The 24,360-nt window shown below is 42.6% G+C and overlaps 1 protein-coding gene across 7 annotated transcripts in view; it reads left to right on the top strand.

The window, feature by feature from the left end:
* Dip2c (disco interacting protein 2 homolog C) overlaps positions 1 to 24,360 on the top strand; it is a 361,933-nt gene that overhangs the window by 308,594 nt on the left and 28,979 nt on the right. For all 7 annotated transcript variants that reach the window (XM_078023128.1, XM_078023125.1, XM_078023124.1 and 4 more), the window contains 3 exons: positions 1,741 to 1,871; positions 10,197 to 10,365; positions 12,567 to 12,737. In XM_078023128.1, the coding sequence (XP_077879254.1) occupies positions 1,741 to 1,871; positions 10,197 to 10,365; positions 12,567 to 12,737 (471 nt within the window). The remainder of the gene's footprint in view (positions 1 to 1,740; positions 1,872 to 10,196; positions 10,366 to 12,566; positions 12,738 to 24,360) is intronic.

The following is a 24,360-nucleotide window of genomic DNA, read 5'->3' as shown; positions in this document are numbered from 1 at the left end:
GGGGGGGGGTTGTCCTTGAGACTCAGCAGGCTGGAGAGCTCCCAGCTGGGGCCATGTGAGCACCTTTCTCCAACTGTCCCTATGCTGTAGACATTTGCCCAGACACTGATCTTGGAGTTAGCCCTGCGTTGGAGTTTCCCATTGCATCCTGATCCTCTGAGGGTAGGTGCTGCCTTGTTCCCCAGCTCCTAACCCATGCCTGATGGAGAAGGAGCATTCAGTGTCAGTGTTTGCCCAGCCAAACCAAAGAACTCGATTTCAGCAGCAGTTTCATAGAGTTTCTTCAGTGGCTAATCTTGAGTACCTGGGGAATTTTGGTAAATGGGACTCAACTCCCTCTTCATCTGGGTGAGCAGGAGGTTAGAGGCTCATTTTGAAAATCCAACCTCATTTCTCTTTTAAACAAATATTGGGCTCTAAGTGCAAACTTCGAAGAACTGAAGTTTTACAAGCCAGAGTAATTCTGCCTTACCCTGTGTGAATTCAGTGAAATGTCCCTAACGGACCCCTGTTCTTGTCAGAATTTCTGGTGGTGATCTGACACTTAGTAGTGGCAGCAGTCCCACCCTGCTTCCTCTTGTCTCCTCCTGGCTTGGTGAATGGATGGGACGCAGGCATGGGGCTGGACTCCCTAATTATCACAGGGCTCTGCACTGGTCCCCTTTGTAGGTTAACTCCAGGTGACACATCTTAAAACCTTGCACTTAGAGCAGTTTTCTGTGCTGCATTTCTTTCCCTCTCCTCTCGGGTTGGTTTGGCTGGAAAGCCCCTGTGGGAATATTGACTTTATTTGGTACATTTTGCAGTGTTTCAAAATAATTCACATTACTTACCATAGTGGGTCCATTCCTAGGAACCCAAGGAGAAGTCTTCCCTGTGGCCTTGATGCTGGGGTGTGACTGGGCTTGGCTGCTGACTGTAGGATGGTCATGCAGCGGAAAGGTCACTGTGAGAACACCAGGGATCTAGTTCTAGCTCTCAAGGATGTGAACTTAGTAAACTCTTTCACTTCTCTGAGCCCCTGTTTCCTAGACATGAAGATGGGGGTCCATCAAAGATACACCATAGGCCACCTGTACATTGCAGGAATGAGTGGAGTGTCACAGGAATGAGGTACAGTCATGCCTGTAAAGGTGGGTGTGAACGTGATGCCTTCACTGTCCACTTTCAGGCATCACAAGAATCCCTGAGTGTAAACCCTCTGCTTAAATGCAAAACAACGTTATTTCAGTTTAGTTATTGGATCCTGGAGAATCAGGGAGTTCCTACCCACCACCGCCGTACCAGGTATTGAACTTGGGGCACTCAACCACTGAGCCGTATCCCCAGCCCTATTTTGTACTTTGAGACAGGGTCTCACTGAATTGCTTAGTGCCTGAGTACCTGGGGAATTTTGGTAAATGGGACTCAACTCAACTTCAAAGCCAGCCTTAGCGCTTTGCAGTCGCTAAGGCTGGCTTTGAAAGTTCATGATTCTCCTGCTTCAGCCTCCCAAGCCACTGGGATTACAGGAGCGCACCACTACACCCAGTGAGGGAGTTTGGAGTGTGGTTTATTTGCTGAAAATAGGAAGAAGGTTGAGTGTGCAGCAGCAGCCAGTCTGTGCAAGCAGCTGTCCCTGTCCTGCGGTCTCTGGGGCATCTAGTATTAGGTAGCACGTGTTCAGTGCGGCTGTGCTGCCCTGTGTTCTGGGCGCTGGGGTCCTGGGCCCCGTGTTGACCACTCCTCCCTGTCTTACAGATGTCTCACGCAGCCACCAGTGCCTTCTGCCGTTCTATTAAGCTGCAGTGTGAGCTTTACCCTTCTAGAGAAGTGGCCATCTGCTTGGACCCCTACTGTGGACTTGGATTTGTCCTTTGGTGCCTCTGCAGGTGAGATTCCTCTTTAATATCTTCAAGGTAAATTTTTAAGAAGAAGCCATGTACCTTTCCTTCTAGGTCTCTGGCCCTGCAGGCAGCCCTGAGCACTGCACCTCCGGAGACTGCCGAGGCCCACTGCCTGTCCTTGAAAAGCCCACCATCACCTCAGGGACAGAGTAGCACCGAGTGGCTTTCCACTTCCTCCAGGAGGCCAGTCGAGTTCTGAAGAAGCCCAGAGACAGCGGCCAGCAAGGCCTTTGAGAAGATGGCCGTCACAGACCTTTACACGCTTCCCAGGGGGACTCTCAGGGCTTGGTTCTTACACCCTCCAGTTGGCAGTTGCGCCTGCTCAAGTTCTTGTTGAAGCAGGGGACATTACAGGCTCTCACCTCCTTTCTCCTCCTCCTCCTCCTGGCTTTTCCTTAGAGGAGGGCTTGGGGTGGGACATGCCCGAGGGCTGAGTCCACATCTGGGGCTGCTGCCAAATCAGCCCTGGCTTAGAGCAAGATCTCATAAACATGTATAGAATGAGCTCCTGGTGGGTATACAAACGGCTAAGTATCGGGATTTTTTTCCCTGATTATACATGTGTGTTTATTGTAGAAATTTTAGAAATTATATACACAGCTATCTACAATCATACCACCTAATAACAGTGGTAACTGTAAATACATTTTTGCATGTAGCCTTCTGTAGCTTGTTTTCTAATGTAGTACACTTAGCAAGTTCATGTTTTCAAATATATATGAACGTATAAAGTGTACTAGAATGATCCACCAGCACCCATGATCCAGCTTCACGTTTCTACATTGTATCAGATTTTTTTCATATCTACTTTTTCTTTTTTAATAGGCATTTTTCTTAGGGGGTGTAGAACCCAAGGAGAAGTCTTCCCTGTGGCCTTGATGCTGGGGTGTGACTATCCCAACCCTATTTTGTATTTTATTTAGAGACAGGACCTCACTGAGTTGTTTAGCACTGTCATTGCTGAGGCTGGCTTTGAGCTCCTGATCCTCCTGTTTCGGCCTCCCAAGCCTCCAGGATTATAGGCGTGCACCAATACGCCTGATTTTAATGGGGTATTTTTATTTAAAATATTTATATGTTTAGTTTTAGATGGACACATTATCTTGTTTTTATGTGGTGCTGAGGATTGAATCCAGTGCCTCATGCATGCTAGGCGAGCATTCTACCACTGAGCCACAACGCCAGCCCCTTAATGGGGTATTTTAAAGCAAACGCAAACTATGTAAAGTTTCACCCATAAATCTTTAATTTTACAAATATGCTATGCTTACAATTAGCATATTTATAAAATTGAGATGCTATATATAGTATGATTTTCTTTTCATAATGGTGTATAGTGGACATTTTTTTAATAATCTTTTTTTTGTGGTGCTGGGGATTGAAACCAAGGCTTTATGTGTGAACTCAGGGATTAGTGAGAGGGTCTTGCCAAGATGTCTATGCTGGCTCATCATTGTAGTCCTGCCTCAGCCCCCATCATAGTTGGGATTCTAGTCAAGCATCACCACACCTACCTTTAAACACTCTCCTAAGACATTATTTTTAATGCATTCATATTTAATAGTATTGGATTAAAATCTAATCCTATAATTTTGGAAAACAGTGGCATTCTGATTAGTACAATTAAACTTTTTGAGAAGGTGCTTGTATATGCTTTCTGAAGTTTGATATCAACTGCTTCTTGAAGAAGCCCTAGTTGATTTTAGAAGAAAATGGTATTTAATAGTTAAGATACTTGCTTGATGTATTCATTGCTCCTGGGGAATGGCTGCTTCTAGGTCTTGTCATGGATAGGGCTGTGGAACACATGCACATATATTCATACATACAGAGCACTGCTGCATTTCTACCTTAGCAGTATCTGCTGAAAAGCAGGTGTTTACATCAGGCCTAACTGTAGGCCAGCTTCAGAGACGACTGTATTTTTTGTTCTGAATTTATAACCCCCTTTGCCAACATGGAGGAATCTGGCTTTCATTATCCTTATCATGTATACTTATTTTTAATCCCCTTGTATGAAGCCAGTCTCCTTGTATGAAGGAAAGCTCTTCCTGTGAGACATAAGAACTGAGAGTCTTTAAGGGGTTGTGCAGGTTGCACTGAATCTTGGTTGAATAATCGTCTTTCCAGTAAATTCATTCAAAAGTCCCAGAAGCAGTGTTCTGATTGGCCCTGCAACAATGAAAATAAGTGTGTAACTGCTATAGGTTTCTATGTTTTCTGAAATCCTAAAGGACCTTCTTTTAAAAAAGAAAAGCCTTGGGTTTCAGATGGATGATCACTAAAACACTGAGGTATGAATTTGGGGAGGCCTCATTCTGCAGGCCATGAAGGTCCACAGCAGGCAGGGAAGGGAGGGTGACAGCACCCAGGAGGAGGAGGAAGAGAGCATGCACACCGAGAGGCAGCTGGCATGGGGTGGGGAGCCAGGCAGGAGAGGAATAATGGAGGTCAGCAGCAGCATGGGGGCAGACTGGCTTCATGCAAGGGGATTAAAAATAAGTGATAAGGATAATGAAAGCCAGATTCCTCCATGTTGGCAAAGGGGGTTATAAATTCAGAACAGAAAATACAGTCGTCTCTGAAGCTGGCTTTCAGTTAGGCCTGATGTAAACACATGCTTTTCAGCAGATACTGCTAAGGTTAGAAATGCAGCAGTGCTCTGTATATATGAATATATGTGCGTGTGTTCCACGGCCCTGTCCATGACAAGACCTGGAAGCAGCCATTCCCCAGGAGCAATGAACACATCAAGTATCTTAACTATTAAATACTGTTTTCTTCTAAAGTAGACTAGGGCTTCTTCAAGAAGTGGCTGATTTCAAACTTCAGAAAGAGTATGTACAAAATGACCTTGAAATGTCATTTTAAGCTAGAAAGCAAGGAAAGGCTCAAAGAATGATGGGGCTATGTCACAAGGATAGAATGTTAGTTTGAAAGTTCCCACTGGGCAAATTGGGAACAACTTTTGCATCAAAATAAAGATCACAACAATTTAGAATATTTTGAATAAAATAGGAAATTAACTATTTAAAGAGATGAGGAAATTGAATGCATGATAAGGAGCAAGAATGTCTGTGGTAGCGATGCACAAAATAAAGGGGTAAGAAACTTGAGGTTGGAGAAGCTATGCACTAGTGACCAGAGCCAAAGCCACTGGTAGTGGTGAGGAAGTGTCTGAGCCACTCCACAGGCCAGGAGAGGACAAGGCGTCACTCTTGCTCATTCGTATCTAGTGACATGGAAATATCACACACAGTTGGGGGACACTCAACAGGAGTGCCTGAAATCGTCACAAACCTTGGTGTCCCAGAGCAGAGGAAACCCTGAAAAATCATATGGGGAAAAGAATCTGAAAGACGACAGCTTAAGTATGTGAGAGCCTGAAATGGACCCTTTCACTGTAAGAGCTGTAATTGGGACAACTGGAGAAGCTTGAACAGGGTTTGAACTTGGATAAGAGAAGCATATCAGTGTTCAAATTTTGATGGTTTGGTTTATGGAGGAAAATATACATATTGGTTGGAAATGCCCCCAGAAGCATTTTTTGGTGGAATGGACATTGATTTTTTGATTCACCATTGAATGATTCAGAAATTTAAAGTTATTTTGACTAGGAAATTTTCTGTAATTTTGTGGGTATATGAAAGTAAAACTATTTCCATCCTAAAACCATCTTTAATCACAAAATAGAAGATTGTTTATATAATGAGTTATTGCAAAATGTTTTCTAAGATCAGATGTGTGTTGTAAAGCACATCAGAGAGTTCATATTCATGCCCTGGAAGGTTCAATACTAAAAGGGCAATTCTTCCCAGATGCATTCATAGGTTCAGAATAATCCCTATCAAAACCTCAGCATGCTTTTTTATAGAAATAGACAAGATGATCCTAAAAGGGATAAAAGGACCCCTTCTGTAGAATTGTTGGAATAATTTTGAAACAGAATAACAAAATTGGAGAACTCGGACTACCAGAATACCATTTCCTGATTTCAAAAATTACTGGGAAGCTACAGTCACCAAGACAATTTGGTACTAGCATCAAATAGACTTGGATGGATGGATACATGTCATTGAAACAAAATTGAGAGTCTAAAAATAAACCCTTATAAGTCCCCCCCCCCTTTAAAGGTACCAAAGTGATTCACTAGGGAAGAGATAAGGGCCCCTGGGTTCAAACCCTGGTACCTTAACCACTGAGCCATATCCCCAGTCCTTTTTATATTTTATTTAGAGACAGGGACTCAAGGAGTTGCTTAGGGCTTTGCTTAGTTGCTGAGGCTGGCTTGGAAGTTTTGATCCTCCTGCAGCAGCGTCCTGAGCTGCTAGGATTACAGGCATGCACCACTGCACCTGGCAGAAAAGATAATCTTTTTAACAAATGATGCTAGGAATATTGGACATAGGTAGATAATTTAAATCTTTATCATACATCATACACATAAATTAACTCCAATGAGGTGTAAGCAAAAATTTTAGAAGGAAACACAGGATTAAATCTTACTAATTTGAGATTGGCAGAAATATCTTACATGTGACAGCAAAGGCTTAATACATAGAAAATATTGATAAATTAGACTCAAAAACTTTAGCAATATCAAAAGACATGAAGAAAATTAAAAGGCAAGCCATGGAAAAAGTATTTGCAAATCATCTGGTAAAGTTCTTTAACCAGCACTGTAAAATTCAAGAATAAAAGCAACGATTTAAACATGGGCAAGATGTTTCAATAGGTATTTCACCAAAAGGATACATATAAGCTGGGTACACACCTACAATCCCAGCAGCTCAGGAGGATCGCAAGCTCAAGGCCAGCCTCAGCAATTTAGCAAGGCCCTAAGCACCTCAACAAGACCCTGTCTCTAGTTAAAACACGAAAATTGGACTGGGGATGTGGCTAAGTGCTCCTGGATTCAATCCCCAGTACTCCTTCACTCTCAAAAGAAGAAGAAAAAAAAAAACACTAAAAACCCACATATGAATGGCCAACAAGCTCATGAGTAGATGTCTAGCATTAAGGCAATAAAAGGTGAAACCATGTGAGGTACTTCACATGCACTAGAACAGGTATAATCAAAAGTTGAGCATTTCTAACTGCAAACTCATGCCACAAAGCAGTCATAACCATGTGTGTGGAAAAACGGGAATTGTCACACATTGTTGATAAGAATAGGGAAATCACAGTTTGAGTTAAAAGTTACATGTGAGTTTACCATATGACCCCGCAGACCTAGTCTAGGCTTCTCTTTGAGATAGGAAATTGTGTGTCTGCAGAAAGACTTGATACACAACTGTTCCCCAAAGCCTTGGTCCAAACCAGGAAGTTGGAAGGGGCTGGGTACATGTGTCCGCAAGCAGAAAAATGGACCAACAAGATTCGTCATCTGTACGGTGGAATACTAATGCAGAGTATTGGGGGGAAGGGGGCTTAAAAGCATGATGCTAAGTGAATGAAGTCAGACTCAATGCTCTTTGATTATATGAAATCAGAAAAGGCAAATTTACAGAGACCAGGGCTAGGTTTGGCTGTATTGATGGCAAACACACAGGGACTACCTTTAGAATGATGAGAATGATTTACACCAGCACTGGTGATAATTTTATAACTGCAAATTTGTTAAAGATTATTATTCTACTCTTAATGTGGTGAGTTCTATGGAATGGGAAGTATGCCTAAATGAAGCTGGTGGTTTTAAAATGGAAAGGTGTGACAGTGGAATAATTGAAAAGCATGCGAGATCCAGGGGCCTTCCAGCAGCAAGCCTGCCTTCAGGAGGCCCAGCCCATGAGCCCGCTGGAGAGAAGCGTGGCTGTTTTCATCTGAGTTAATTGAATAATCTGGAATCATTGATTTGCTTCTCTGTAAGTTTTTGTTACATACCAGAAAGTTTAAGTGTTTTATTTATTCTGGAATTAAGATCTAAATTAAACTAGCTGAGTTTCCAGAAACTCTTAGAAAATAATGTTATCAGAATAAGCAACCTGCTATTAAACATGTTAGTCTTGTCCATAGGGATATTTATCACCAGTGCCAAAAAAATCAATACTGGCTAATAAGTGCAACAATCAGCATTAGTTGGATTGGGCAAGGTACAGGCCAAGTGAAAAGCTCATGAGTCAGGTTTTGCTTTGTCAGTATTTATCAATTTTTCCGTACTTTGACTTCCCTTTTATGAGGGTGAAGAGGCAAATGAAACTGTATTGGATTTTTGCAAATATGCCTGAAATTATCCAGCCTGGAATTCACTCTGAGTGTTCAGCCTCTTGTGTACCAACAGTCCTGATTAAGCAAATCGTTAATCCTGAGACATGTTCTCCAGAAAGAAGGAAGTCATTTGTGTTTCATCATCTTCCTTTTGGGTCTCCTTATAATGACATGTATAAAGTAAAATTTGGGAACAACATTGAAATGATAGTCAAAATTAAGAGAGAAGTCATTTCTCAAAGTCATACATAGTTTGTAGGCTAATTCTGGAGTACTGTGCCCCAAAGCAACAGTGAACAAGACAAAGATGGAGGCCTCCAAGAGGTGGGACATCAATTCCAGTGAACCCAGTGCAGGTGGGAAGTCCTCCTCTGTGCTGCCCAGCTCCAGGCAGACACTAAGATGAAGCTACTTTGCCAGGGTCTCAGGACCTCCGTCTCACAACAGGGCCCAGGTCTGGGGGGAGAGATGGCACTCATCCCTTAGGTGTGTTGCTGGTGCCAATGAAAGGTACACACTTTAGTGTGTCAATTAGGTTCACAATGATATGCAACCATAACCAGTGTTTTCAATTTGCTTTCTTTACTCCAAATTGAATCTGTCCCTCTTCCTCCCTCCTCCCAGCATTCTTCAGTCAACTTTCTGAGTTGGCGTGTTCTAGATACTTCATAGGAGTGGAACTGTGCAATATTTGGGTCTTCTATCCAGCTTATTTCACTCTGCATCATGTTTCCAAGGTTTATTCACATTGCAGCGTGTGCCAGATCCGCTGTTTTATGGTGGGAAGTTATTGTGTGTCCACATGCACACCCACCACTGAAGTGCACACTTAGAAATAGCTAAAATGGTAAATTTATGTTTGGGATTTTTTTTTTAACCACAATACTGAAAATTAGGACAAAATAGCCTATTTACAGCTGAGAGATAACTTGAGGTTTGGTGTTCCTTCCCGTACATGCCTAACCTCCTGGCTCTCAGATGATCAATGCCCTTTGGAAGGCCACACAAAAGGGTCAGTTTGCAATATTCCCTTTTGACAAAAATAAATGAAACTTGGGAGTAGAGAAATAAAGAAAGACATGGAAACTTGCCCCAGGATGTCCTTTGTCACATTCCCTGAAGAATAGCTTTCCATATGCAGGGTCCTCCTTGAAGGAGATTGTGTGGGCCATCTTCCTTACATCCTTGAACAGAGTGGATTCCTGCTAACAATTTTGGAAATCATAAAATGAGATTGGCTGCACTAAAGAAGAAATAGCTTTAGTATTATAGCAGGGAATGTGGCCTAATGTGCTATTTCACATATGAATTTTATATAGCCAGAAATTCTTTTATTTAAATTTTAAAAGTTGGTTTATTTAGAATATTTTATTTTGTGTGACATCCATTATTTTCCTCATTCCTCTAATATGGAGATAAAATTAAAGAATCGTTGTATTTTCCTTAGTTTTTCTGTTGTATGATTTGTTTGAATCATTTAAAAGTAAAAATCTATACCTAAAAGTTTCAGCAACTATCTTCCTTGAATTGTCTTAATTCTCTTTGACTCTGGAATTCTCAGTATTCTAAACTGGGGAAGGCATAGGTTTTCTTAAATGGGCATTTATCAAAATTTTAGCTCCTGTGTTCTCTACTCCAACCAGTCAGCCTAAAGCTGCTGGAGCCAATATTTAGACATAACAGGCTGCAGCCTTGTTCCCCAACGAGCTGTATTAACAAAATACAAGCCACATCTGTGGTTCAAGAGCTCCTGCTTTGAACTTTCCAAAATTTCTACCAGAACATGGTGCCTTTGTCCCCTATAGAAGAGGTCCACTTTGTTAATTCAGCAACATTGAGAGAAACCCAACAGTCTTTCAGCTTTTTAGATGTTTTGAATAGCGTTCCCAGTGGTAATACCTGCATTATAATTCCTGTGGGCCTTCCGTGCTTCCTGGAATGTCTTCAAAACCATGATTTCCTTTTATGGAGTTGGTTTTACTGTCCCTGTCCTCCAAATGACACAAGGGGCTTGTTCAAAGTCCTCCCTTTTCTGAGGTGAATGTTGCCCTAACTTTCCCACCTTGCTGAGCACTATCCTGATGGCCTGTCCTGTCTCTACAGTGTGTACTCTGGGCACCAGTCCATTCTGATCCCACCCTCAGAGCTGGAGACCAATCCTGCACTGTGGCTGCTAGCTGTGAGTCAGTACAAGGTGCGGGACACATTCTGCTCATACTCGGTGATGGAGCTTTGCACCAAGGGGCTGGGCTCCCAGACAGAATCCCTCAAGGTAAGCTGTTGCATGCCCCGCCTGAGCTCAAGAGTGCACAAGAGCCCGCTTGTCCCCAGAGGGGACTCTGGCAGATGGGTTAGGACAGTCCTTCAAAGAGCCAAGGTGTAATTTGCCAACTCAGGCTTACTGGTTGCCATGAATAGTTTCCCACTGTCATAAATTATAAGCAAGAGTGTAAAATGTTGATGTTTTAATTTCCATGTCTACTTGAAATATCCTAAATTTGTTTTTTTGTTGTTGTTGTGTGAGTTAAGGTTGTTATCTGATACTGGTGTTTAACTAGAAAGGCTTGAATTCACTGGGGGAGGGGGCTGGTTTCCTGGGAACTGAACTCAGGGGCACTTGACCACTAAGCCACATCCACAGACATATTTGATATTTTATTTAGAGACAGGGTCTCACTGAGTTGCTTGGCACCTTGCTGTTGCTGAAGCTGGCTTTGAACTCACGGTCCTTCTGATCTTCCTACCTCAAACTCCCGAGCCCTGGGATTACAGGCGTATGCCACTGCACCTGGCTGCTACTCACTTTTGTTTGCCTTGGAAGACTGTTTTGAAGGACTGGTCCCTACTCAAAATACATTTTACAGTTGCATGAATAGAGTTGAGATTTTTTTTATTACTAACATTATGTAAGAATAGTAATATTTCCCTGTCTTAGTGAAAAATATTTTAATAGACATTTTTGTGGAAAATTAAATAGTTCCAGATAACTGAGGGGGGGTACTGAGATGACCTGTTTTGATTATAAGCCAACCCACCATGTGTAGGTCCTTGGATAATATTGGTATTCTCACACACACACATATACACACACATACACAGAGTACATACAAACAACAAAGCAGTGCATCTGTATCTCCTGCATTGTTTTCTTATTCAGGCATCAATTAGTTTCAGCAGGAAAACAAAATCTAAAACAGCTTTGATATTAAGCTATATGAATGTCTATTTGAGGTTATACACACAGGGAAAAGTTGTAAGACATTATTTCTCATATCCACCTGTGTTGCATTGTGAAATGATTGAGTACGTTTTCACAGACTGACCTTGTTGGGTATATCTATAAGTTATTGAAATCAAATATTATAATTGAATGATACTAAGTAAGGAACCATTGTTGTCTCCATTTTAAAGATGAGAAACTCTGGTTCAGGGAAGTTGAGCACCTTCCCACATTCCTATCCTTCATAAGCTTGGAGCCAAATTCCTAATCTCTAGCTCCAGACTGTCACAAACCTGGTGGTGCACTGCCTCTGACCTTTACGTGTACAAACATGTGACTGGTATCGCCCAGATTTCAATTTTCCTGTGTAACTAGGTACATGATCATATATCCTACTTCACTGTCAAACTTAAGTGCTGGCCATGTAGCTGGGTGGTGAAGCATGTGCCTAGCATGCACAAGAACCTGGCTCGATTCCAGCCCTGCACATGCAGGCACTCAAGCGCGCGCACGTGCGTGCACATACACAGTTGTCTAGAAATGTTTCCTCCTGTATGGGGACCCTTGCTGGTTACCTCTGTGCCAGGATGAGAGCACCTTGAGGAGTATGGCAGGATGGAGCCGCTGGGTTTGGTAGTCCCCCTCTGACACCCCTGGCGTCCTCTCCAAGTTGCCAACATGCACCACTTTCAGATGCAAATCCATCACTAACATCCCTCCCATGAGCTGGGTGTCTTACTCAGCTGTGTGAATTTGCTGCAGAAATTGAGTGAGCTGAACTATGTGCATGAGAACGAGCCACTCGGGAGCGCTGATCAGTGACCTTGTTCACCTGGTGGGGACGTTGTCTGAACCTTCCGGTTTTGTGTTGCTGTTTTGAAGATGGGGGTCCTCACTTCTCTGCAGTGTCCTTGTGAATCCCAGCTCACAGAGAGCAGAGGCCTGCTGTTGCTCACTCCCCAGCCACCTCACCAAGGAAGCTGCTTTTCCTCACCACGATTCTTGCTTTGCCTCTTCCTAACATTTATAATATGGCGGTAGCGTCTTTGAGAATTAGAAAATCTGTGTCGATTTTTTTTACAAGGGCATCCTGGACCAGTTTAATCAACAGCATGGGTTCGGACAGCCCTGGCAATGTGGAGCTGAGTTGATTCACCCCTTGCTCCTGAGGCTTTGAGTAGAGACACCTAGGGACACCAACGTACAAGCAGCTAAGTCAAAGGCCACATTAGCGTCACTGTCCTTATTTGTAGGCACGAGGACTGGACTTGTCCCGAGTGAGGACCTGTGTGGTGGTGGCAGAAGAACGGCCTCGGATCGCCCTCACGCAGTCCTTCTCTAAGCTGTTCAAGGACCTGGGCCTCCACCCGCGGGCTGTCAGCACCTCGTTTGGATGTAGAGTGAACCTGGCGATTTGTTTGCAGGTGAGTGTCATTGACACCAACAAGTGCCTGAGTTGAGAGAGTAGCTTTGAATAATGGGCAGCTCAGCCTCCATGTACAGTCCTCAGCTGATACTTAACCTACACAGGAGCTTTCAGTCAAGTGCCTGTGCTCAGTACACACTTGTTTTTTTCTTTTCTAATTGGAGTTGCATTTGTATCCATTGTTCATAACCAGCATTCAAAACACTTACTCTGTCCTGCAGCACTTTACCTTTTGTGGTAGGGTAACACTTCACTCAGACCTCTGCTGTCATTGACTTAGTCTCAGGCATACAGACAGGAATTTCTTCAGGGAGAGTTTCGTGGTGCTCAGCACGTTGAGGATCTTGCTGCTATGGCAACATTGCAGAATAAGGAATAGCAAAGCTGCTTTCCTGTGACATAGGTCATAGGGAGGCAGCTCCTAGCAGGTGGCTTTGTAGTCATTGTGGTGAGCCCTCCAATTTTCTTTCTTTATTGGTCCATTTCTTGACCATCTTGGCTATTTCCTTCCTTTTTGAGCTCTTCCTATGAGATACCTCAGTCTACAGAGGTTATTGTGCAGTGAGAAGGTAAAGGGATGAAAAGTGACTTGAACACAGGGAGTCACATTGGAGGGGTAGTGCAGGAAGCTCTCGGACACTGCAGAGGGATGGAATTGCAGGAAGTCCAAAAGCCTTGAGGCAAGACTGGTCCTGGAAACGTTTGTTTTCTTTTAATTGTTGCAGAATTTAAAAACATGATACTGTCAAAAAGGCAAAGGAGACATAACCCAAGGTCCGGAGAGTAGAAGTACCTTACCTTCTCTTGCTCCTGTAGCTGTTACTGTAGAACCTGACCATAGTAAATGTGCAGTAGGGAAAATAACCAGAAATGTTTGAGTTTTATATAAATTGAGTTTCTTTTCTTGGGAGTATTTATTTTAGAAAACAAAATCCAAAAATACAAATTAGCTAATGAATAACATTCATATAATCCAAGTACCCGGAGATAATTACAGGAATCACTTAACGTGTAAACTTAGAAACACAAAAAGCCAGGATGCTCTCTAAAATTCCAGCTTATGCCTAATTTAAGGACATTGAAAAATTTAGTTTTCCCCTTGCACAGAATTGCCAGTGTGTGCGAGCTGAGTGCAGGGGAATGTTTGTTTGCAGTTGATCCGCTGTTTGTGACAGCACAGCCTTTTCTGCAACATTCACTATGCTCCCCAATAGAGCTTACATGTGATGAAGCTTTCAGTAGAGCCCCTGGTTAGAACTAGGGAGGAGATATTACCTCTGGGGTAGGTAGTTAGCTAAGCAATGGTGCAGACAAATGGAGCCCGTCCACACATTCAAGGGCTTACAAAGTATGTCTTTTGGGGTCGGTGTTCTGTTGGTATCAGTTTGAGAAGGATTTCTTGGTCTCTGGGGAAGGCTGGTACACAGCTCATGGGTTTTTTTGTTTGTTGGTTTTTGTTTTTTCAGAACTTAAAGGCCTTAATAAGCATTTAATGTGTAACATTTACACCTGGGGGTGGGGGTGGGGATCAATTTTGCCAATGCTGATCAGACACTGATAAGCACTTTTCAGAACCCACCTGATTGATGACATCTTCCAGCTCTTCAGGGATGAGTGAGGGGTTGGTAAACACAGTCCTCTCCAGCGGCTCTCTGGTTCTTGCACTGCCCAGCCCCCAGTGTCTCCCAGTTGTACAACTGAGGCCCAACTCCTTTCTCTACCACAGTTGTTGGTGCCTTTGCTTCCTAACACCCAGATTCATGCTGTCCTCTGCCTGAAATGGACTTTGCGCTGTCCTCAGATGGAGAGAGCCACTTCTCCTTCGGGTCCCCTCCAAATCTTTCCAGATTCCTCTGGCTGCAAGGGTTTCCCTCTTCTGAATCCCAGCATCCCTTCCACTGGCTTCACCTCTGCCATGTCTTAGAACTTCCAACATGGGTGTCTTCTGTCCTGGAGAACCCAGTTCCACTGAGGGTACTCTCACGTCATGTAGTTACTTCTTGATGTAAGTCTCATAAAGATATTGAAAGTTGATTGTTTTAGCCATCAGTCCTGTGCATTTGAACATGAGTCACATCACACATTAAATGAGTACTTATTTGATTAGAGCCCAGTCTCCTGAGTGACAAGCACATGGCACTACTGAATTTTCTGCAAAATGAGCTCATGGTGTGAACTGCCACCACATAAAAGCCACAGCATCGTATGTAACTCTTCTTTGCAAGTGAAAACCAAGGATTTGCTGTTCTTCAAGCTTCCTGAGCATTTTCAGCTCAAAGAGGAAGTCCTGCTCCTTAAACAAAAAGACGTTCACACAAAAAACCCTGCAGTGCAGTCTCTAACAAATGCATTGGACTCTTTAAGTCAGAGAGAATCTTATTAGAGCTTCCAACATCCATCGGGGGAAAGTTGAGTCATTTCATTTTAACACAAGAATAATGAAGGCCCTTGAGTGAACTTTCCCAACAAAGCTGTGAAGTAAAAACGGAAAGAAATGGAGAAGTTGGTGCCATTTGCATTCCTTAGGAATGTCATTCATTCCCCAGCATGTTGAGCTGTAAAAATGACTTCATTTCATTTGTTGAATTTATGATGAAATTGGATGTTGGAGCTGTGTTTAATTGGCTTCAACAGAAAATTTTCATAGTACTCTGAAATCGTGTCACATGTTTATTAACCTCTGTTTGAAAAGACATTTCTCACAGCCACAATTCCTCTTTAAAAATAAAAGCTGGAAGGTCTTTGATTGCGTTAGATACGTGACAGAAAAATTTCCATTCTCCTTCCAGCAGAGGAAGGGAAGGGAGGTTTTCTATTTTCTAAAAGAGACCTGTTTCTTTTTTCTTCCTTTTTTTTTTTTTTGGTACTGAGGATTAAACCAGGGACACTCTACTGCTGAGCCACATCTCCAGTTCTTTATGCTTTTTATTTTGAGACAGGGTCTTGCCAACTTGAGGGTCTTTTCAAGGTTGCTGAGGTTAACCTCAAACTTGGGGTCCTTCCACCTCAGCCTCCCCAGTTAATGGGATTACAGGACTGCACCACTGCACTCAGCAGTTGTTTCTTTATTAAGTAAAAAACTTATATAGGAGCTTTGATACTTATTGCATAGAAAAACAATGGTTATTTGAGATGGACATTTCATTAAAATGGCTTCATGTGATTAAATCAATAATAGTAGTTCTAGTCAATCATCAGTCTCAAAACTTGCACAAAGGAAAATACAAATACTCGGGTGATAGAAGTTGTCATTGTTAAAATGAATAAATCTTAAGCAATTCTCAAATAGTTCTAAGACTTTCATTAATGTGAATTTTCAGCTCACTTATTTCCTCCCACCCCATCGCTCTTAGATAAGGAAAGTAAAAATAAATAAGATATTGTCAGGGGTTTGTGTGCTCTAGGGAATTAGTCACATTCGGCTGACATTTTTACATCCTCTCCTACTGATACATGTTGTCCCAGATAATGGAAACTAATATTTGAGATCATGGAAACTGTATTCTCAATTACTCAGTGTATCAGCCGGCATTCTAATTTATAAGCAACAGAAACCACCTCCAGCAATTTAAGTTTCAAGGAATGTACTAGAACATCACTAGGCAGCTCTCCATTCACAAGGGGGCTGGAGGGCCAGTGTTGGGGCTGGGCAGCAAGAGTGGCTTGTGCATGTCACAGTGGCCTTTGAAGGGCAGCTGTGCCCTAAGCCAGCTCTTGCACCCTATCCTGGCCCAGCCTCCCCTGCACTTCCATCTGTTAAGACCCCTTCGATGCCGGGAGCCAGAGGCTAGTGGTTTCTTCTGGCCATGGCAGGGTTCTCTTATCTCCCCACCTCAGCTTCCAGGACAGCTGGGAAGAGAGCCCCAGCCTCTGGGACCTTGAGTTCTGTTGAGGGGCTCTGTGTTCAGCAGGCCTCAAAAAGTGGGGGAGTTCCCAATATAGCAAGAATTGAGATGCCTGTTGACAAAAAAAGGAATGACAGACGGCACCTTCAGCTGCCCAGCGTCAACCCACATTCCCATTCTGACACATCTCCCACCCTTCCCCTCAAAAAAGCCACCGTAATGCAGCCTCACTTTTACTTGCATGAACACACTCACTGTCCAAGATGGAAACAAGCTGAGGTTTCCAATTGAGGGTTTTCTAGGTGATGTTGACTCCTCCTCCAGTTCCCTTCCATGAACAGACTCTCTGAAAGGGAGAGAAGGGTATTGAATGTTCATCCATCAACTCTTGTGGATGTCTGGTGTGAGTAAGGAGCTGGAGGTCACCGCACTGGACAGTTAGTGTTGGATGTACCAGGTGCTCAATGGCCTCTTCCAATGGTACCTTTAGGAATGTGGGAATAACCATGGGAACAGTTTAAGGTCCCAGGACACAATGACGAAATATCTGAGGTAACATCACAAGCTTCAACACTTTGGTTTTGTGTCACAGGAGTAGATGGTTGCTTATCACAATCATAGAAATTCCTGGGTGTAGTCTGTGCCTTGAGTCAAGAAACCACAACCAAGCTGGACATTCATTGAGTTCAGCGGCACCAACAGAAATGGCTCCTTGGCGTCACAGTCTGAGCGCTTTCCTAGTGTTCTGTGGCTCATGCGTCAAATAAGCAGGAGCCCTCACTGGGTCCCCTTTACTGAAGGGTCAGAGAGTAAGGATCTGGTCCTGCCGTCCATGTGGCCTTTTCACAGCTGCTGAGCTCAAAGTAGAACAGACGGTGTGTGGAAAGCAGGCACGACTGTGCCCCAGCCAAATGCTGCAGAGCAGGCCAGCCCATGCACCGATCCCTGCGGGTGGGTTCAGTGGCCATCGCGCCAGTGGATGCCTTGGGCTGCCAGATCCACAGTGAGCAGGATTTTCCCTGCCTTCAGGTCCTACCAGAGAAATCGGTTTAGACCCAGCATTTCCCTGACCCCTCACGCTTCAGATAGAGCCCTAATATCCAAACAAAGAACTAAAAAAATTAATAAGAAAACAAATAACCCAATCAACAAATGGGCCAAGGATCTGAACAGACACTTCTCAGAGAAGAATATACAGTCAATCAACAAATACATGAAAAAATGCTCACCATCTCTAGCAATCAAAGAAATGCAAATTAAAACCCTCTAAGATACCATCTCACTCCAGTAAGAATGGCAGTCATTATAAAGTCAAACAAGTGCTGGTGAGGATGTGGGGAAAAAAGGGTACACTTGTACATTGCTGGTGGGACTGCAAATTGGGGCGACCAGTTTGGAAAGCAGTATGGAGATTCCTTGGAAAGCTGGGAATGGAACCACCATTCGACCCAGCTATTCCCCTTCTCAGACTATTCCCCAAAGACCTAAAAAGAGCATACTACAGGGATACAGGTACATCAATGTTCATAGCAGCACAATTCACAATAGCTAGATTGTGGAACCAACCTAAAAGCCCGTCAATAGATGAATGGATAAAAAAAAAAAAGTGACATTTTTACTCAGCACTAAAAAAAATAACAAAATCATGGCATTTGCAGGGAAATGGATGGCATTAGAGCAGATTATGCTAAGTGAAGTTAGCCAATCCCTAAAAAACAAATGCCGAATGTCTTTGATATAAAGAGGGTGACTCAAAACAGAGCAGGGAGGAAGTGCATGAGAAGAAGATTACCATTAAGCAGGGACAAGAGGTGGGAGGGAATGGGGGAGAGAAGGGGAATTGCACGGAAGGTGGAAGGAGACCCTCATTGTTATACAGAATTACATATAAGAGGATGTGAGGGGAAAGGGGGGAAAAAGAGAAAGGAGTTACAGTAGATGGGGTAGAGAGAGATGATGGGAGGGGGGGAGATAGGAAAGGCAGAAGAATACAACAGACACTAGTATGGCAATATGTATAAACGTGGATGTATAACCAATGTGATCCTGCAGTCTGTACACATGGGAAAAATAAGAATTCATACTCCATTTGAATCAAATGTATGATATATGATATGTCAAGATCATTGTAATATTTTGAGCAACCGATTTAAAAATGTCAGAAAAATGAGAAATTATATCCCATCTATGTATTTAGATGTATTTTATATTTAATTTATTAAAGTGCATAAATGCATTCTATTGTCATGTATAACTAATTAAAACAAAAAATTAAATGTAGTATATTACACAATGGACTATTACTCAGCTGTAAATAAGAATGAAATTATGGCATTTGGTAAATGAATGGAACTGGAGGATGTTATGTGAAGTGAAATAAGCCAATCCCAAAAAACCAAAGGCTAAATATTCTCTGATTTGTAGATGCTAACCCAAAAGAAGGGACATGGGGAGGAGGATAATAGAAATAGATTGGACTAGACAAAGGGAAGGGAGAGGGAAGGGGAATAGGAAAGATAGTAGAATTAATGGGTCATAACTTTCCTAGCCTTGTATTTGTATACACAACCAGGTAACTACACACCGTGTACAACCACAAGAGTGGGACCCCCACAGAATAAGTTATACTTTGTGTATATTCTGCCAAAATACTTTCTACTGTCATGTATAACTAAAAAACAAAAAGGAAGAATATAGAAAGTAACCCTATGTCACTGTTAAAAGAAATGGATGTCATTATCATTGTAAATGAAGTTGATCAAACTATACTTAAAAAAAGAAGCTAGTTGAAAAGGGATATGACAGGCAAAAAGCAATAGGAGATACTGCAAAGATGGAAATTTGTTTTTTTAAAAGAAAGAACTGAATGAAAATCCTAGGAACACCATTGTAACATTAGAAATAAATTCTCCGTGGTTCATGTGGATACAGCAGAGGAAAGAGTCATTTAGTGTCCTTGGAGTCCCATCAGTAGGAATTTTCTGAACTGAAACAATAAAAGAAATAGATGAAATGGAACAGAATGGCTGAGATCGGTGAGAAAACATCAAGTAGTCTATCACACGTGCAATAGGAGTCCCGAAGGAGGAGGTGAGAGAAAAGGGGTTAGAAGCATGATTTGAAGACAATGGCTAAGACTGTGAGAGGTCAGTCCACAGACTGAAGAACTCCAAGCAGAAAAAAATAAAAAGGAAGGCCCAACTTAGCCATATCACTGTGAAGATGCAGAGAGAGGAGCAGCCTAAAGCACCTGCAAAAATAGACACTGTCCCCAGAAGGAAGTGACAAAAAAATGACACCATGCTTTCACCAGAAGTTGTAGATGCCAGTGGAATGATATATTCAAGGTGCTAAAAAGAGTGATTATGCAGTAAAATGTCCTTCAGAATGGAAGCTAAAAATACATTTTTGTTGGCAGCAAATCTGAGGGAATTTATCAGTAAATATGCATCACAAGAAATGCTAAGAAATTCCTTAGGGGGCTGGGGATGTGGCTCAAGCAGTAGTGTGCTCGCCTGGCATGCGTGCGGCCTGGGTTCGATCCTCAGCACCACATACAAAGATGTTGTGTCTGCCGAAAACTAAAAAATAATAAAAAATTCTCTCTCTCTCTCACTGTCTCTTTAAAAAAAATCTAAAAAAAAAAAAATTTTTCTTAGGACTAAAAAGACAGTGAAACAAAGCCCAAATATGTAAGGGGAATTAAAAATAAAAGAGGAGATCAATATAAAAGAAACTTTTATACTAGTACATTGTGTGCACATACAAATATATAACAACAAATTCCAGCATTACATACAACTATAATGAATCAATTAAAAAACCTGGCATTTTTAAAGATCTATCCATATGTGAATATACAAATTTTCTTAACATTCCTTGAAAATGATTAACCATTCAAAGCAAAAAGTAAAAATGGAGCCATTGATCTATGTAGGAGTAATAAGGCTTCAAGGGGCAAGACGGGAGGTAAATGGACAACTGTTGTAAGAGTCTTACTGTTGGTGGAGTGCACTGTGAAGGCGGATACAGGAAGTGGTACAAATTTCTACATCAATGACTAAAAAACTAGCACAAAGAAGGTCATTAGAAGAGAGAATGCTATTCCAAAAATTTCTGGTCATGAATAAAAGCAGAAAGAAGGAAAGGAACAATAAAAACAGCCCTTTGTATCAACTATGATAAAAGTAAATGAACTAGATGATAGTGATTGCTGTGGTCTGGAAGTTTTGTGTGTGTCCCCCCACACACCAAATTCATGTTGAACTTTAGTCCCTGGTTAGATCATGAGGGTGGAGCCATGTCGATGGGATTATTACCCTTATATGAGAGGCCTGAGGGAGCTTGTCAACCCTTCCACTGCCTGAGGACACAGCTAGAAGGTACATTTGGAAACAAAGTGAGTCATCGCCTCAGAGGCTGTGGGCACCTTGACCCTGGGCTTCTCAGCCTCCAACTGTGAGCAGTTGGTGTTTGTCATTTGTAAGTTGTATTTTTAAGGCAGCCTGAAAAGACTGGCCATGATATTTTGAATGTATTGAGTGCCCCTGGACTGTACACTTGAAAACAGTCAAGGTGGAAACCTGTGTGTCACACCCCTATAAAATGGGAGGAAATTGTGTAAATGAACTAAACTCCAGGTAAAAGGCAGAGATTTTCAGACTGAATAAAAATGACTTGCCTTGCCCACATGGTGTTATAAGGAACATGCTTGACCGTCACATCTAAGTTGCTAGGTTGCCAGTGAAGGCAAAGCTGGGATAAGAAGACCTCACTGTCTCCCTGAATAGATGTGCCAGACCCAAAGCCTCGCCTAAGAAAGTGTGCACTTGACATGGGTCAGAGGGCTGATTTATTAATAAGGCAAAACCCTAAAGCATGTGCAGCTCAAAACTCAGTCCCAGCATACACAAAGCCAAAGTGACCAAAGAGGAAGGTGACAAATTGAATCATCGGAAATTTTAACATCCCTTGCTCTGCAATTGATAAAATACAGCAGGAAAATGTGATAAACATATAAAAGATTCGGAAAATGCTAACCAAGTTGATCTGATATTTCAAGAACACTGTTCCCAACTGCCCTGGGTTGGACTGAACCTTCTCACACCCCCCAAGTTAGTATGTTGTATGTTGAAGCCCCTCGCCTCTGGTGTGACCATGTTTGGAGATGGCTTATTGGGCAGTAGCAGTAAGTGAGGCTCTCATCTTGTAGGGCTAGCGTCCTCATAGGAGGAACAGGAGGAAGCAAGCCTCTGTCTGTGCACATGCTCGGGGAAGACGTGTGCAGGTCCCAGAAGACCCTCACCAGAACACAGCCACATGGACGCCCCAATATCAAACCAAGAGAATCAGCAAGCTGGTGTGTGATTGCGCTCTTGCCTACTTTATGAGCACCCCTGGAGTGCCCCTCTGCCAGCTGCCGAGACAGGAAGATGGTCAGGATCTCGTGCTGTGCACCTTCCCTGTCGCAGGAAAGGCAGGTAGTGCTGGAGTTGTGCGGCAAGGGAGGGGTGACGGGACTGTGCCAAGGCTTCTTGTCCTGGTCCTCTTCAGGGGGCTTGGCAGGGACTTGCTATGGCTGTCCTAGGAATGGTCCCTCAGCACACCTCGGAAGCTCCTCCAAGCCTGTCATCTTTTCGTGTGGATAGAGAAGTGCTCTTGGAAATTGGAGTATAGAGCAGTGGCCAGATTTTGTAGCATTTTCCATCTCAATCTGGAGAGTGCTGCTGGTCCTGGGGGACATGATAGAGGCTTTTTTTTTTTTTTGTCTCCTCAGACATAAGGTGGCAGGCGAGCACCGTACCAGCCTTGGGACTGTTTGCCCCATGAGTTTCCACTTGTTTCATTCCTGGTGTTTGTATTTAATTGTACTAATGACTGAATTACTGAATAATAAAATCACCGATCAGCTGAAGTGTTCCAATAAGCACCCATGTCGAGGGTTTTCTTTGCTGATATTTGGGATATGAGTCTATATACGTTCAGCTGAGATTTACATACAGTTCATTTAAGGGCTTGGGTGTGTAGCCCTGTGGTAGAATGCTTGCTTAGACATGCAAGGCCCTAGATTTGATCCCTAGAACTGCAAGAAAGGTAAGGTTTGTTTATTCATAAACAATACTTAATGGATATGACACTTTTATATCGGTGAGAAAATAACTTTAGTATGTATAACATTTTTATCATACAGTTGAATTTTAAGGTTCATCCTCTTCTAATTAACATAACTTGTGATTTCAAAAATGCTTTCTTTGCTTTGGAATAAACTTTAGTTGGAATGGATAGCTTTTTTTTTTTTGCAACTATTTGATGATTTTTAAATATTCAGGGACAATTATATTTATTAGTAAGAATCTCCTCACTTAAGGAAGTAATGGCCTGAGTTCTGTAGCAATGTGAAGATCTCATTGAGTTTGTACTCCTTAATGTGTCTAGGAATTAGAAAGTCTAGGAACTGGACTTTGAATTGTTGGGTTTTTGAAACTGAGAAACATCCGTACTTTAACCTCTTTGTTAACTCAGACCTCGAGGGCTGTAGTCATTGTTTTCTACCTGTATATAAGAAGCAAAATGAGGGCCCAGTAACACAGGCTTTTTTATGAAGTGTTTCCTTAAGCCATTTTATAAAAATTTGTGAATTAGAATAATTTAGAGTGGAACACTGTTTTTTTTCCCCCAATTAATATCTAGGTTTCAAGGAGTCATGAAGGAAATTTAAATCATTGCATTTGGCTTGAATATACCCAGTGAAAGTCCCCTGCACCTTCAGACTGTGTACACAGTTAACCCAATTATTTTCTTCACGTCCTGCCTGTTTTTTTAATGATGCCGAGAGCAGGAGCTATAACTACCACAAAGGAACTAGTGGCAGAAAAATGGAATAAGAATTTTTTTTTTTAAGTCTTGTTTTTACAGACTCCGCTCTGCTCTGAGAGGTAAATTTTTAGCTGGTATTATTAACAAACCACAACCCAAGACAAGATTGCCAGGATCTGGTGTCTGCCTGGTAGTTGTAGGGTGTGCGGGCAGCTGGGTGATCGAACCCAAGGACCATGGGTGTTCCTGCAGGTGACTGTGAAAACCTGCCTTCTCTGCTTTCCTGGGAATGTTAGAAGATACCCAAGTGGCCCAGGGAAGGTCATGTTGCATCCCAGTAGCAGGCCTGAGCTGCTGTCTGGAATCTTCCCACCATGATGTGGAGAGGATGTAGCAGCAAGCAGGTGCCCAAACCATGGAGATGAGAGGAAAAGAGGAGTGAGTGCATCTCCAGGGAGCAGCACTGTGGTGTCGGACACTTGAGATGATTCCTCGGGGCTGCTGAGCTGGACTGTGTGAGAGCCCAGCAGTTTGGCCCTTCCCAATTCAAATGTGTTGTTACTGTTTTTTGTTTTTTTTTTCGGACCCGGGGATTGAACTCAGGAACACTGAGCCACATCCACTGTCCTATTAGAGACAGGGTCTCACTGAGTTGCTTAGCACCTCACTTTCACTGAGACTGGCTTTGAACTGTTGATCCTCCTGCTCCAGCCTCTTGAGCCCCTGGGATTATGGGATGCGCCACTGCGCCCAGCATGGCTACTTTCCTTTTACCAAATTTTATAGATGAGTAGGGATAGCTTCCACAATTTTAGATATAAAAATTTATAGACTTAATTATCATAATCAGAAGTTTGATAATGTTTCCATGAAGAAAGTCAACAGCTTTAAAATGCATACTCCACATCCCTCAGAGAAATCTCAGAAAACACCAGAAAATCAAACTGCCCTGTAATGACG

Source organism: Ictidomys tridecemlineatus, chromosome 10, assembly GCF_052094955.1.
Source record: "Ictidomys tridecemlineatus isolate mIctTri1 chromosome 10, mIctTri1.hap1, whole genome shotgun sequence".
Taxonomy (NCBI): Eukaryota; Metazoa; Chordata; class Mammalia; order Rodentia; family Sciuridae; genus Ictidomys; species Ictidomys tridecemlineatus.
Note: the sequence above shows the minus strand (reverse complement) of the source record. Positions and strands in the feature narration are given on the sequence as shown.